General features: G+C 43.8%; 1 protein-coding gene across 1 annotated transcript in view; it reads right to left on the bottom strand.

Annotated features, from left to right (window-relative positions):
• Positions 1-14,353, bottom strand: part of CASTOR2 (cytosolic arginine sensor for mTORC1 subunit 2) — a 119,147-nt gene extending 104,794 nt beyond the window's left edge. The window contains exon 1 of the mRNA XM_086763020.1: positions 13,912-14,353. Coding sequence (XP_086619146.1) covers positions 13,912-14,024 — 113 coding nt within the window. The 5' untranslated portion in view covers positions 14,025-14,353. The remainder of the gene's footprint in view (positions 1-13,911) is intronic.
• Between the last annotated feature and the right edge of the window lie 1,642 nt (positions 14,354-15,995).

The following is a 15,995-nucleotide window of genomic DNA, read 5'->3' as shown; positions in this document are numbered from 1 at the left end:
AAACTGTAAAAATAAAAAAATCAACACCATTTCACAATGTCCTTTCATCTTAACAATTAAAAAAACTATATGCACAATTACATATGATAAAGGTAACAACAAAACAAGAGAAGAAAAAAGGTGGGTAATGATATTCCTTCTAACTTAAAAAAAAAGAAAAATTACAGTGCACTCAGTTTGCCATTTTAATAGGTGATGTGACAGGTCCTTAGTTCATCTTGGGACAATCTGAGAAGAGAATGATTAGCAGTGTATGATGACAGTGATCACTAGCTGGTTCCTGGAGAGCTGATAAGTTATTAAGCTAAACAATGCATCACTATTATGAGTAAGCCAGTGCACTAACTGTAATTTCCTTGAAAGCTGAGCGGTGCGTGATTATACTTGTCCACTCAGACTCCCTGCTGACAGCTCCGGATTCTGCTATTGTTCTGAGCGCTAGAGCCTTCCCAGCGTCCAGGATACAGCCGCGTGAAAATGTATTCTTCATATTCAGCCTTCACTGTGGCAGCTGCCATCCAACATTCTGGGAAGAGAGACATTCTCTATCCTGAAGCACAGCTTTTAGAGCCCCTGAAAACATGTGGTTTTGTTTGTCAGCACGAGCTACCTCTCACTTCCAGCTGAGGTAATTTCAATTTCAAGAGTGCTCTGACATTGGAATGACATAAATAGCTACAGATCTATTATACACGTACATACATATAGCTGTTCATTTGTGTGAATTAAAAAGCCACACATACAAGTACATCCCTGGCTGTTTTCTTTAGGACTCTTAGGAAGACTGCTGTTATTACTGGAAGCTCAAATGGATATCTTTCAACTCACATCTCTCTCTCAAGGTGTAAGCAAAGACAACAAAGCACACCTCCACGGACGAACCTACAAAAACTATGAACAGAAAAGGCAAAACAAAAAGGCAGCAGCAGCTGGATGACAGGATTTCAAGTGGCTAATACAAACATGGATTGTATGGCCTTCACTTGTCCTACCAAAACAAGGCAGTTCTAGCAGTGGAGATGATGCAGGACTTGGAAAAACAGTCAGGTCCTACTGCAGAGCTGCTTTGTGAGATGGATAAGCCGCTCTTTCTACGTGCTCCAGTTTCTTCCTCTGCAAAGCAAGTCAGCAGCATCTCCCCACTTTTCAGAGGCGCAGCCAGCACGCAACGCGATCCCTGGAGCGCACAGAGCCTGGTGACCTGATGCTGGGCTGCTGGAGAAATGGAGTAAAGCGAGCCCCTAACCCACGTAGCTATGTGGAGAGAGAAGAATAGAGACTCCCACTGTGATTGCCTAAACTAACTCTCAGAAGTCTTCACTCTTGCCCGCATGAACAGTCACACCAAGCCTCCCCTCCTTTTGGTGCATTTTTGCCATGCTATCGTCCTGAATACTGCCAGGAGTCTGTCCAGGAGGCAAAATTTTTTAAATCCCTAAGTGTCTTCCCCTCCAACAGCAACAGACATTTCAGAGTGTAAGCCCCATTGACTTCCAATGAGCCTTGGGGTGCCAAGTGCTTAAGTCATTTTTTTTAAATGGGACTTAGGTGATTCTGAAAATATTATCATGTACTTCACATTAGATTTGATATAAAGTGAACATTAAGTGGGAAGAAAACCTGACACTGAGAACATTTGACAAGTGCTTAAAAGGAAGGTCCTAATTCATTTTAAACTTTGTTTTATAGAAGACTCATTTAAGGAGCACCGTGAAATTCTTTCATTGTCCTTTTCTCCGTGCTGATCCTGCAAGGAATATGTAATCAGTAATATGTTTAAACAAGCCAAGGAAGTACCACCACTATTTTAAATCCAGGAACTGTTCTATTCCTGTCACTTAGGTTTTTCAAATCCAAGTAAAAAGGGAAAAACTGTTACTGTTGGAATTAAAAATACAAAATGAGCAAATGTAGTATTCAAAACGTCATACTAGTAACACATACAGGATAAGCCTGCCTTGTAGTTTTGAAAAAAAAAAAAGTTAACGCCATTGCTACTCGCACACTTCATACCTTTACAAATAAATTATTTTTATCCCTACAACAAGATCTAATCATCTGACTATTCTCCTGAGAAGTAAAGAAAGGTTAAGGAGTCAATCATTTCTACTCCAGCACTGAACTTAACCATCCCGTGGCTGCACTACTGCAACTGTCTGTGAGCCTGTGCCACAGACAGAACCAAAATGATCTGGCTTCAAAGCTTTGGGGTTTTTTGTCTTTTTTTTCCCCGAACTTGGATCACACTCAGCAAGTTACCAGTAACTTCCACGACAGTGGTGGTGGGAACTGTTGACTCAGAGCCAGGAATTTCATCAACTGCTTTGCTATGATTCTCCAACGACACCCTCAGTTATGCAGCCAACAGAGACTGCACCTAAAGATGGAGCCATTAACTGTTCGAAGTACTGTGCCACCTACAAATCCGTGAGAAAAATGCACAGTTATGTTCCAGTCAGTGGGAACTCAAAAGGAGATAAACAGCAATAACATGCCATGGAAGGCTATCAAATGTGGATTAACAGCCAAGGATGTATCAGTTTGAAGCCTCAGTGATATACTACAAGCACAGATGAAAACGAACTTAAAGCATATGCTCATGTACATCTCAAAAGGAAACAAAACTTAGGTGAAGCATTTTACCATACACATATAATACACCATACACATGGTATTTATAATTTCTGACTTTTTTCCTGTTTTTTTTTCCCCCCCACCAATAATTAGGTCATTATCATCCTTACAATGAGATACCCATTCAAAATACACTGTTTCACAAGATCATTAAAAGCTAATAGATAGCCACATTGTTTTGGGACTATTTCATATTTAAATCATTGCCCGAGATTACAATTCAACCACCATCTGAATGAACAAAGCCATTCAAACACGTACAGGACGCACAAAGTCCTTTTACATTAGGCATTTGAGGCTGATTTCACACTCCTGTGCTAACGAGAAGTGTTTCTGGCCTGTCACAGCATAAGAGCTACCAGGGATAGCTCAGCGATTCGGCGCAAACTCTTCCCTTAGAGACTTTTCTCCTTCCTCAGACACAAGGCTGTCCCTCCACGCAAACACAGAGTGCTTGTCCCAGGGTCACGCCTCAGCAGCCCCCGGACTACAGCACGGCGATGGGTAATGAGACAAGGCATAGCGCCAACAAAATGACTGTACATACAGGAATTATGAGAACGACGCAGAAACGCGGGGCCTTGGAGTAACTTGATAGCAACATGAAGACTACAGAGAAAACTCTTTCACAGAGTGTGGTTTCATCGCATGACCACGCTTACAGTAGGATTTCAGAAACCGTACAATAACCGAAGCACAACTTTTACTGCAGGGCATCATCACACAACACTGTACATTAAAGTTAAACCAAGCAACATTTGGACTTCGTACCATTCCAATACTTCCCCTTACTTACTTAACTTCAGCTAGTTTTTCAACAGTTTACAGTTAATTAGCAGTTTCACATGAAATGCTGACAGAGAAACATAAAGGACCAATACATTACTGTAGTAGAGAGTCTCCTCCATACCAACAGTTCTCTCCAAAACTGAGAGGTTGTACAATCTCACTCAAGTCCAAAAAACGCTTTGTTGTGTTTAAATGAGTCATTAAACCACACGTTATAAAGCTATGTAGAAAAGTGGCACCAAATGGAGCAAAGCACTGCAATGTCAACAAGGTCAACAACATAGAATAACGGAATGGTTAGGGTTGGAAGGGACCTTTAAAGGTCATCTAGTCCAACCCCCTGCAAGAAGAGAGCAAAACAGAAGAGAGCAAAGCTCCATGCACAGCTTCAAGCACAAGATCCAACCGGACAAAATCCTGAGCAACCTGCTCTAGTCAACTCTGCCTTGAGCTGGAGGGTTGGGCTAGATGAACTTCAGAGATCCCTCTCGACCTCAGTCATTCTGTGCAGACTTGCTATTTTTAATTTCATGATGACAGCACGGTACCAGGCTCAGACTGAAAACACCACAAAAAGGTTAAGACTCCACTACGGCATGAGCTGTGCAAGTCCTGCGTGAGGCTCCTCTGTAGCTGTGCCACATCCATGCTCATACATGCCCAAGCCAACCCTGTTGCTTTGTCATCTTCTGTTCTTCCTCTCCCCATCATCACTCCCCTCCAGAAAACCATAAAGCCTGCTTTGGTCAAGCTGAATTCTTGCTAACCCTCCTGTGCTTAGCCAAAATTACACTATACTTAGCCAAAACATCTAGCAAAGCTGTTCCTGGCTGTCTTCAAAATACTGTTACACCTGTATGCCAGCAACACTGAAAAGCAAATAACCATTTAAAAAAAATAATTGTGTCAAAAATGCTCTGTTCTTTAGGAATCCAGTCATTTTGTACATTTGTAACTACCGTTACCTTGCCTGAAGGCTGAAACCCATTTAATTTTGCTGAATAATGTATTAATTTCATTTGCACAGAAATTGCTACAGACTGTCTACACCGCTGAGTTTTGCCTGAAAAAGTACCTCCTAACAAAAAAATAATCTATCTCAATATACGTCCCCTTAGTCCGCAGAAGGGAAATATCGTAAAACACGGTCCCACCACTCACTGCACAAAACCATTCACTAACGAGTCAGAAACCTCTGGTAAGCTCAGGAGACAGCAAGCCACAAGCGTATGGTTTCACAGCTTGCCAGTTCAGCAGGTTAAAACTCTGCTTGGCTTCTGAAAATGCCAAATGGGTAATAACACACAACTCAAAAAGCATCATCTCAGTACATCATCCACTGCCCTAAATTCATCCCCACAGCGGTGAGAGACAGGTTAATTCTAACATTTCCCTTTTGCAACCAAGTAGTTCAAGCGTGAAAACAATTTTATTTTAACATCAGCTAATCTGGTTTAAAGATATCTGAAACCATTTTTGGAGTGACGGCATCCTTAGGTGTAAATAAGATAATTTAAACAACAATTATCAAAAGAAGTGTGTTTGCTGCTGAAACTCCAAAGCAAATTAAACAAGTCACTTGAGGAGAAATCGGTGACAAAGCAACTGGAACCAGTCCATTTACACAATAAGCCAGATTTTGACAGCAACAGCATCTTCTGCAAGAAGGGAGAATATTTCCCTCATTTCACATTACTCAGTTTAGCTCAGAGTGATCACTAGTTGATTCCAGATTGAGAAACAAATTAGGAACTGAAAAAGCAAGTAAACTTGCTTTTTTTTTCTTCCAGTCTGCAAACAAGTAGGTGTGGGAGGCTGCGCTCTACCAGCTCCAGTGCCTTGACAAGCGCAGTCTCAAGTCACCACTTTCGTTTGTTTAGTACAGGTCACATTACACTGCTTAGTTATAAACACAAAATAGCCTGAGATTTTTTTTTTCTCAATGCTCAGCATATTTAATATTGCTTATTAGTTTAAAAATAGCAAATGAAAATGTTTGTTTTCCATGTTATAATCAAATTCCAATTTCCACCCAAAAGCAGCTTGAAAAAGATCACAACTGAAAGATTAATCATGTAGTAAGTCACCCATCACTTTCAAAAAGGAATAAAAATAAAGACTACGTAAATCTATGTAAATGAATAAAGTTGCTTAGATGTATACAGAGTATTTCCTTCTCATTTTTAAGAATAATCTTTTTTCTTCTTGCAAAGACTACATTTATTTACAAGTGAGTTATCAAAAGAGAAGAGTCAATCTTTCTTTAGGAAAAGAAATAAAAGCTACAAATGTGCAACAAGAGTAACACGGGCCATTTCCATCAAAGTCTCTGACCTGTCAACTTCAACCAACTCACCCTGTAAAACAGGATTCATGTGTGGCACAGTAAGGGCTGAACACTGATCTTCCAACCACAGGACCAGGATAAGTATCCAGGTATCACTAAAACCAGCGCGTATCATCACCCAGATTCTGACACATAACATTTCTGAAAAGCCTGAACAGAAAAAGACAGGTGGAGTCACACCTACATTTCAACTGTTCTATCCACGTCAAAACTTGTAAATTTTCCCCTCCCAGCTGCAGAAATCCCCCCAGTATCATTTTTTTTAATTCATCTATTTAAATACTTAACATAAGATTTAAAGGTTGCATTTTACTCTAAACTTCAGTGGTATAGCTTGCAACACCTCATGACATCTCTAGTATCCTCTCTAATGAGGTCACTAAAACTTGGCAGGAAAAAGGAATTTTTCCTTTACACTTACATCTTGATCACACTCACACTTACAGAAAGGCTGGGTTTCTACTTTATAAACAACATGTATTGAAAGAAATTGGGTCACGGACAGCCTACCACCAATAATGGCCTACATCCCCCTACAATTACTGGCCAGTAAGTAGCTCAAGTATCTGAAAAGCATCTATTCCATCACATTAACAAAACTTAATTGGACTGCAAAGGTCTGGGAAAAAAAAAAAAAAAAAAAAAAAATCACTTTGCCTACTGAGGCATCCCCACAAAAGTGTACCTCAGAGGTCCCCAAAAGATTAACAACTGGTTTGCTGCCACCAAGCAAACTCACCACTTCTCTCTTCCATGTGCCAACTTGGTGCCAAACAGCAACTCCGATGTTCCAGCATTAACTGCTGGGAGCCTTCTAAAGCAGGCTGCAGACTTCTTATTTTCATCTCTGGTAAAGCACATTTAACAGACCAAAGTAAAGAAGTCTGTTCTGGTTGGTGAGGAAGTTTAAGCATTCACTGCTTTTTTTGGATGCGAAAATAAAACTTTATCAGCCAGTACAAAAAGTTTATTATATATCAGACCACAAAAATGAGATCAGATCCTCTGTTTCCATGGCCAGCACAGTAAAACTTTGTGCCGTACATCTGAAACCAACAAGGGACTGTACAGTCACAAAACAGCCTTAATCAATCTTTATTTCTCTTGTGCCATAATAAAGCATTTTTGTCTGTTGTTTTCTCTCTTAACAAATATACCTTACAGTTAGCTACACAAAACCAAGCTGAGTGCAGGGGGGAGGAGAGGTCTTTTTACTTTGAAATCATAACGGCAACTTATAGGCTTTGCTCTGTTGATTCTGAACTGCAATGAATGGAGTTATTTCCTCACATTCCTGTTGTATAATTCCTCCTTTACCAGCTTTCAGCTATCAGCAGATCAGAGCTAGAGTTTACTCTGGAGCTGGCAGTAAACAAAAGAACAAATCTGCACTGTTTCCCCTGAAAAAAGAAATTGCAGCCCTTGTCCAAATATATTAAAACATTGAAACATGCCGGACGATTAAGGAGCTGTGTGTTAGATAAATGACGTAGTGTGCTCAACAGATTAAAAAAAAAAGAGAAGAATTAAGTGGAATGATTTACATATTTATAGAGCACAAACAAGGCACTGTCAAATAGTTTCAGCCATCAAGTAGAGCTTGATTTAAGTTACAACTCAGTGGAAGGAGTAGCCTGTGGATTCAAACTATTGTGTTAATGAAGAACTTAGCTGTTACATGTTGATGACAAACACACAACAGTCACACTTTTCCTTAACAGACGCGCAATACATTTGCTCTACTGCTGAAGCGTAAGAGCTCCCAGCTTGCAGGGCGAGCCATCTAGGAACTAATAAAAGCCACATTTTTCATTTAAATATTGACTTTCATCTGAAAGTAATAAACAAAGATTCAGCTGAAGGGATTTTTAATGAGTTACATGGCAAAAGATAAATATTTTTCCTCATTTTTATTTTTCAGCTCAACATCAGCCGACATCAGTGTTGTTACCTTATCCCCAGATGATGCATTACATCTCTGCAACAGCTCTGTCAGTGGATGGAAAGAGTTTAGCATGGGAAATAAGGAAAAACAACCAGCCCACTACAAACTACAGCCAGGTATTTATTTATTTAAAAGGCAAATGTCCAAGTTCAGACCAGAGGAAGGAAAAAAAACATCTGGGGAAAAAAAAAAGTGAACAGCCCTGTTAAACCATCCAAAGTCTAAACCAACATTTCTCCAGCACATAGTGCTCCCCAGCATTACACTGTGGGTTTGATCCAGTACTTTTATTCTACCTTTTGAATCTCATTTAGTTTTCTAAACACTCCTGTCTGCTTCTGACTTGGCACCAGCCTTCGTCTGATGAGACCACATGGTAGGTGAGGACTGCACGACGGGACTGCCAGGCAAAGAAGGACGTAAAATAAGGCAGTGCCCCACTGGCCATCTCATGTGCCAGAAGCAGAAAAGAAAGGGAAATAATAACATTTGTAGATAAACGGTAAGAGACCATCAGGAAGGAAAGCTCCTCTTCCCAAGGTTTACCACATTAAAACACTGCAGAACGTTCTTACAGCCCTGTGGCAGCTGGAACATCCAGGAGCCCTAAACACAGATTGATGACACACACAGTTAAAGAGCTTATGTCCTTCGCTAGCCTGAACAAGTAACTTTGATTCTCTCTCCTTCTCAGTTATCTGACTCTCACTAGTTCTTACTCATCCTGAATATCCACCAGCAAATTCAGCACCATACATGCACATGGTCATGCAAAGAAGGCGGCAGAGTGCTTTGGGGAAGAGCAGGCAGGCAGCAGCCACGAGGCTTCCCATCACTCCAGCCTCCTGTGGAGGCTGGATATCAGCGCTCCGTCCTTCTGTACCAGATGGTCACCAAGTCAGACTAAAAAAAGTCGCCAAACCTCAGATATCCCACACAAATACATCCCCAGGAAAAAAAAAATATTAAAAATAATCAAGACATTTGAGAGTTTTTGCCACATCAAAAGAAAACACGAGCAACCTGTTTTTGATGAGTAAGCACCGTCTTATAACTTGCAAAAGCCTTTATTCAGTTGTCTTCGTAAGACACAGGATAGCAAAAGCCAAGGCGGGGTGCGGAGTGGAAATAAAAGGTTTTAAAAACAGGACTAAACTTGCCTTTGCCAGATGATCACTCAGTATTGCAGACCAATCTGTATTCACATAAGGGCATAAATGACATTTGTTTGTCTGAGTTCATACCAAAGGAAATAGACTGCTGATCTCCTGAACGACCTCAAATGATGCACAGATACATTTTAAGCACTTGTTTGTCCTATTATGTTCTGCAACCCAACACAGACCTTTTATTACAGTATCTTCAGTTTCAGGACACCTAGACGGTAAACAAGTGATCAGGGAATGAGAAACACTTATATTAACAGCAACAACACACTGTTTGTAAGTAAAGGTGTCACTTATTACTAAGCAAAATGGATAGATTACCACAAATACCACCACAAACTTGGCAAACAACAAACTTGGTTTCATTTTTTATTCAAAGAGCGAAGAAAATCCAGCTTATTCTGTACAGTTTATCGTTGTTTACTTCTTGCTACATTTTTATTAGAATGAATGTTTTTAAGCACCTCTCCGCTCTAAGAACACCTCCTGCCTCCGAGCATCCCACGGCAGAGGCTGCACGACACGCGGTGCCGAACACGGGCAGAGCCCAGGCGGCTCTTCCACGCCAGCCGGCTTCTCTGGGAAGCCCCTCACTCGCACCGCCGGCCTCTGTATTTAGTGCCAAATCTGCAAGCTTGCACAGGGCCTGTAATTCTGCTCCAAGTCACCAACGCACACAAAATGCACCTCTAGAAGAAGACCTGAATCTTGGAAAAGAAACCACACTGACAGATGCTTTTGAAATGGCTGCCTTAAACACTTCTGTGGCCAAGGTCTCATCCTTTACCCGTGCAGAACTTGTTCCTTCTCAAACGCCCATCTCAAACTGAACAGGATCAGAAAACTCTCCATTAGAGACTTAAAAATTTGTGATGCTAGACACATGATCTACAATTATTTTAACTAGCCAGACCTGTGAACAAACTAATCTATCAACTTCATCCTGGTTATAACCTAATGGCATTAGAATTTAAATAATACCTTTCTCCCTCAACTCCTTTATTTGACTGTTTACCACCAAATCTTTATATTCGGTACCGGAACACAGAGAGAAAAGGCTACTTGTTAACTCATTGACTCGAGATGTTGAAAGGTCTACCAAAGCACTACCCAGAAACCAGCCTGATTACATTATGCGATACAGTGCTTAGAAGAACCCCAATCCCACTTTATTCTCCAGGACTTAAACTCTCCACATATTTTCAGATCCACTCAAAAGACAAGGTCAGGCTCACCTTCCTTCTCCCTACCGCATGCACCGGTGGCTCAGTGCAAGCACTATCCAAGCCCATCCTTCCTCCCCCACCATTCAGATGTAATTCCTATGCACTAAAAGGAGACGCAGTTAAAAATATTTTGCAATTAGGAAAAAAAAAGTCAAGACAGGAATGTAGCAGCACATTAGTGTGTTTATCAAGCCCTCAAGCAGGTTACATCACCCAACAACATGAGATGGTTTAACTCTGCCCAAGGAAGCAGAGACACTTAATTTTGGTGGGAGGGAAGCTGTTCCTTCAGCAGCACACAGGGAGCTGCAGGTGAGAGTTTACAGATGAACACAGTTCTCTGCTCCAGAGAACTAACATTTACAGAGGCACGTCCAAAAGAAAAAAGGCACAATGTTAAAACCAGGCTGTATTTACACACATAAACAGGCGGCACACCTTCTGAACAGGTGAAGAACCTTGGCACCAAGGAACTCCCAAGCCAAACACGGACAAAACAGAATCACTAAAACAGCAGGATGATGATGACAGCAATAGCAAAAAAAAATTACACATGTGCAAATCTTCAGCATGCAACTAAAAATTACAGGGATCCGCTCTTCCACTGTGGTGCCCAGCAGAGCTCGGCTGGAATCAACAGCTCTGCACCCACACAGGCAGAGCATCAGGAGCACCCTGCTCAGTGTCACTGCTTAGGAGTTTCACTAGTACTTACTTCTCCACTACCTGTCTTAATACAACTTTCCATAAAATACCTCACGCCTAACAAAATTATGATTAATAGTGTTTTTCTTTCAGCTCAGTTCAGCTCACCGTTTTATTCACTACTGGTCTCACCTCTTCACCTCGTTAACTGCTTTCTTGCTTCTGGCCATCGGAATAGTTCCAAAATTGCTGTTCTTTGTTCAAAAAAATACTGCTATTGTAACAGAAGCTAAATTAAAAGACTCATGTCATGAACAAGGGCAGACTGAAAGTGGCAAAAGGCCAAATAAAAAGAAGGAGATTTGTTACTTTTCCTTCCCAAGAGGATCAAGAAAAAATGTACAAGATTTAAAAAATCGTTCCAGCCCTTTTCCCTGGTGTATGACAACACGAAAGAGACTCCAACGCTTCCTCCAGATCTCTTCTCAGAAGAGCCTATGTAGAAATTGTAATTTCTTGAGTGACTAACATAAGGATACTGATGATGTCATTGCCACCTCTTTGGATCACATCTATCCCACAAACCATTATTTCTTACTGGCAGCCTTGCAGCACAGGTAAGAACTCCACGTAAGGTCTCTCTAGGAAAAATGTAGGTGGTATAAGTGACTGGCACCTTTACCATCTCATCAGAAAAGATGAGCAGGGATGCAGGCCACCTTTCCCTTCCATCTCCCAAGTGATCCTTTTCAGATGGGGTGGCTGGGAGGGGAGATTTGTCTTGCACCCCATATAAAAAGTTTTTGTCTCCTTCACTTCTTAAAGGAGGAGGAAAAAGAAACAGTGGGATGATAAGCTTACGAGGTTACATCACCCAGAGACCCTCATCTTCCGCATACACAGTGTTGATGAGAGCAGAAGGTCTGTGGGGCAGGGACCTTGTTTGCCTCAGGGCACGTAAAAAGCACATGGGGAAAAGCAGTTTGAGTACTGTCAGTGACACAAACAAGCTTCCCCTTCTCTCCCATGCATCTCTACTGTCCGCAAAACCAACAAAACAAAAGGGAAATAAACAGAAGTTTCCCATGCCAACAAACCTTTCCACAAACAGCTTTTTGTTCCTGACCAGTGAGATTCCATGCTAGGGAAAGATTTTTGATACCGTGCATGGAAAGGGCCAGACCCCCGCGTAACCAGAGGCAATACCAAACGGTCAAGTGCTGCGCCCAAACGCAGGACAAGGTATGACGCCCCAAAGGGCTTATCTTACTGTCCGCACCCTTTCACAGCTCTCTGATCTTGAAGATGTGAAATGCAGCGTGAAACAAAAAGACAACAGGACCGTTCCATTCCTGAACTTAAAAAATTTTAAAAAAGAAAAAACCACCAAACCCCAGTCTATACATTAAGAGTGACAGATTTAAAGATTTCACTCTTGATGTTAACAGTTTTAAGCACAGGAGGGGGAGCAACAACCCCTCCAAAAATCAGCAATTATTTTCAATTATAATGAAAAAGCACATTAAAAACAAAAATTTAAGAATGAAGAGCCTTTAATGCCCCGTGGAGTATTCAGAGAGAGCAGTAAACAAGGTGCTGATATCCTTTACACTGCAAACAGCATTTGCAGTGAGCCAAATGGGATGAGCCCCAAATCAGAGTGCAATTTCAATGCACGAAGTTTAACTGTAAGATAAGGGACTGTAATCAAATTACACCACAAATAGGTCTATTCATCCACAAGCATCATCACAGAGAGAGGACTGAATTACAGCCTGGAATAAAACAATTTAAGAAATAAAAAGCAAATTTATTATCTATTTATTATTTTCCTTCTGCCAAAGAAAATTTCCCACCTTCATACAAGAAAGCTACCCGGAGATGAATCTGGGGAGAAAACTGAAATACTAATTATCAGGCTGGAAAAACAAGAAGAGTTTGAGTTGTATTATTTACATTCCCATTCCTCCTCCTGCATAGAGCAACAAAGTCAACAAGCTAAGCGAAGACACGAGAATATGCAATTGCAATTCAAGTTGTTTTGCTGCGAAAGGCCTAGGCAGCTTATCCACACTCAAACAGCCAGAGTATTTTTTTCCCTCCTCCTAAAAAAAAAAAAGGAAAAAAGAATTCTCACAGTGCCTTCCACTCCGTTTTCTCTCCCGAAAGCGATCACAACCCGTATCCCTCAACACCACAGTTTTTCAAGAGAACCAAGTGCAAGGCACGCACTGCCCTCCGTCCTCCTCCCATTTGGCAGCGTTGAGAAAGCACCTTTTAAAATAAACACGCGTGGGGAAGATTCGCTCTTTAAGTGCTGCAAGGAACAACAACCAGGGAGAAAAAAAAAAAAAAAAAAGAGCGAGAGGAAAAAACCCCGCTCCTCCTCCTCTCTCGCAGCCGCCGTTGCCTTTGTTGTCCAGCGCTGCCCCGTGCCCGCAGCCCCCGGCCGGGCCCCCCCGCCCCCACCTGTTCCCATTCACCAGCCCCGGGCGGCGGGAGCCTCCCCGGGGGCTGCCCTCAGACGTCAAGGGGACCCCAAACTCCAGCGCTGACCCCCATCGCCATCTCCCAGGCTTGCGATGGTGGGGGGGGGGGGGGGATGTGTAGGGAAGACCCAGGTGTCCCCCCTCACCCCCCAAAACCCGTGCCCTCTGGCGAGGAGGCTGTCCCCCCCTCACTCCAGCACCCTGACTTCTTGGAAGGAGGGTGCCCCTCACCCAGCACCCTGCCCATGTACGAGGGGGGTGTCCCCCCCACTCCAGCACCCTGCCCCTCTGCAGGAAGGAGGTGTCCCCCCCTCAGCCCAGGACCCTGCCCCCTTGCAGGGAAGGGTGTACTCCATCCCAGGACCCCGCTTTCTTTCAAGGTGGGCGCCCCCCACCCCAGCAGCCCACCCCCTGGCAAGAAGGAGGCTGCCCTGCCCCCTTGCAAGGAAGGGGGTATCCCAGCACCCGGGCAGGGCCGCAGGGTGCCTCCCCTCCAGCACTGCCCCTCTGCATGAGGGAAGGTGCCCTCCCAGCACCCAGCCCCCTTGCAGAAGAAGAGCCCCCCGGCAAGGAGGGAGCCCCTCGACACCTTTGCCCCCTCGCAAGGAGGGAGCCCCCCCAGCACCCTGCCCCTCGCACGGAGGGCGCCCCGCGCTGCCCCAGCACCTACCTGGTCTTGGAGGACAGGAAAGCAAGTTTGATTAATCCATAGGTAAACAACTGGATGCTCTCCTTGGCTATGCTGGCCACTCTGAGCCTGTGCTCTAGGATGTGCAGTTCCATCTTTTCCTCTTTCTCATTTGTAGTTCATCTATCCCTGGGGTTTATTTTCTGGTTTTGAATGGGGAGGGGGAGGGGGGCTGTTATTGTCGGTGCCTTTTTTTTTTTTTTTTTCCTTTCTCCCTTCCCTGTTTTCCCCGGGCTCCTTCTCTCCCTTCCCGGCTCCGGGGGCGGGAATGGGCGGGCAGAGGAGGGGATGAGGGAGCCGAGGGTGCAAAAGTTGGAGCGGCGGGGGAGGCCGGCGGGGCGCGGAGCGGAGCGGAGCCGGGCAGGGAGGCAGCGCAGCCCGGAGTGCCGAGCAGCTGGTGCTCGCTGGAACAAACAACTTGCCACTCAACCCCGGCCCCGCGCGCCTGCGCACCGCCCCGCCGCATGCCGGGCCTTGGAGTCCGCGCGCCGCCGCGGGACGGGAGCGCGACCGGCACCGGGAGCGGGCGGGGCGGGATGGGACGGGGCGCTCGGCCCTGCCCTGGGGAGGGAGGGGGCCCGGGCAGCACCCCCACCGCACCGCCTCTGCCTTCAGGTGCGATTTTGACCAATCACTTAAAAATAATAATAATTATAAAAATATAATATAAAAATATAAAATAAAATAATACAAAACTCTTAAAATAATATAAACAAAATAATATAAATAAAAATGATATAACATAATATAACAGAACATAAAATGGAAATAGTATTACAAACCCTTGTAAGCAACCAGCCTTCCTGTTGGGTGGTTTTGGTTAATTTTCATTGCACCTGTTGTTCCACTCGGGCATCCGAAAAATCTTTCACAGTCCAAAAGCCAGCAGAAAGGAGAACTTCAGAAGTTTTCATTAACAACACTCAAATCTTACCCCATTCGTTCTTCTGTGTGGCAGGCAGGGAGCCGTCATCTATTTCCCTGTGCAGCAAAAACAAAGTGGAAACAACCTCAGTTTGCATGAGAGTATCACAGAGGTAAAATCACCATCGTTAAGAAGGTAACAGCCTGTGTGTATGAGAGGTGGTAGCGTTGGAAGGGCAAACGGCCTGTCCGTCCCAGTCCTCACCCCACTCCTCAACGAGGAGGCTGAGGGGAGGTTGGAATGGGCACCCCTTCGAACCAGCACCCCAGAAAGGGGGGCTGCTCTGCCACTGGGGCTGCCACAGGGCTGGCACCGAGACACCCACCCCAGCCACAGTGTGAGCACCAGCTCCTCTGCACAGAGCCCTGCTGACAGCACACAGGCTAAAACAGGAATTAAACTCAGGATTGGGGTATTCTTAAAACAGGACTCGGGCCATAAACCTGATTTTAGCTTCTGTGCAAGGCTCCCTCTGACTTCTGATCACACGGATTCTGCCACGAACACACCACCAGCACCACCACCACGATCACTATGGCACTTTTCATTAGTAGATCTCAAACAGGCTTTATGAAGACCATCAATAGCAAGCCTTCTGTTCTACACACAGGGAAACTGAGGCATAGGATGCGTGCAAGATCAGAGCTCAGTTAGCCAGGCTCCAGTCCAGGCCATTCCCCTTCCCTATACCGAAGGAAGAGCTCCTGCAGCTGTAAATTAAGATTTTGAGGCCTGTGCTTTTGTGGCAGAAATCCCTGGAATCCATCTCAGGAGACAAGCTTCTGAAACTAGCACTTCCAAGCACTTTCTATTCTGTTAGTCCCCGCTGGATGGCTGTACTTCTCCCCTGGACATGTCTGTTCTTCCTCTGCCTGTGGCCATACTTCTGAAAGGCTGTCTTAATTTTTGATATATCCCAAAAGGAAAAAACTTAAAATTAGAGGCATTCATATCAACAGTTGGTCAAAATCATTCAGAGGAAAGGCAACAGAGATAAAATGTCAAATCTCTACTTCGTTCGTTAAAAGCCTTTAAAAGCTGAGGAGTAGTTTTCCTTCGTTGCCTCACACAGTTCAGATGACTGTAGGCGTTGCATTTTAGGAAGCTGAAGAGAGTTTAATCTGCTTCCACCGCCAGTTCA

The sequence above is a fragment of the Chlamydotis macqueenii genome, chromosome 19 (assembly GCF_036417535.1).
Source record: "Chlamydotis macqueenii isolate bChlMac1 chromosome 19, bChlMac1.mat, whole genome shotgun sequence".
Classification (NCBI taxonomy): Eukaryota; Metazoa; Chordata; class Aves; order Otidiformes; family Otididae; genus Chlamydotis; species Chlamydotis macqueenii.
The sequence above is the reverse complement of the archived record's forward strand: the minus strand, read 5'-3'. Positions and strand labels throughout refer to the sequence as shown.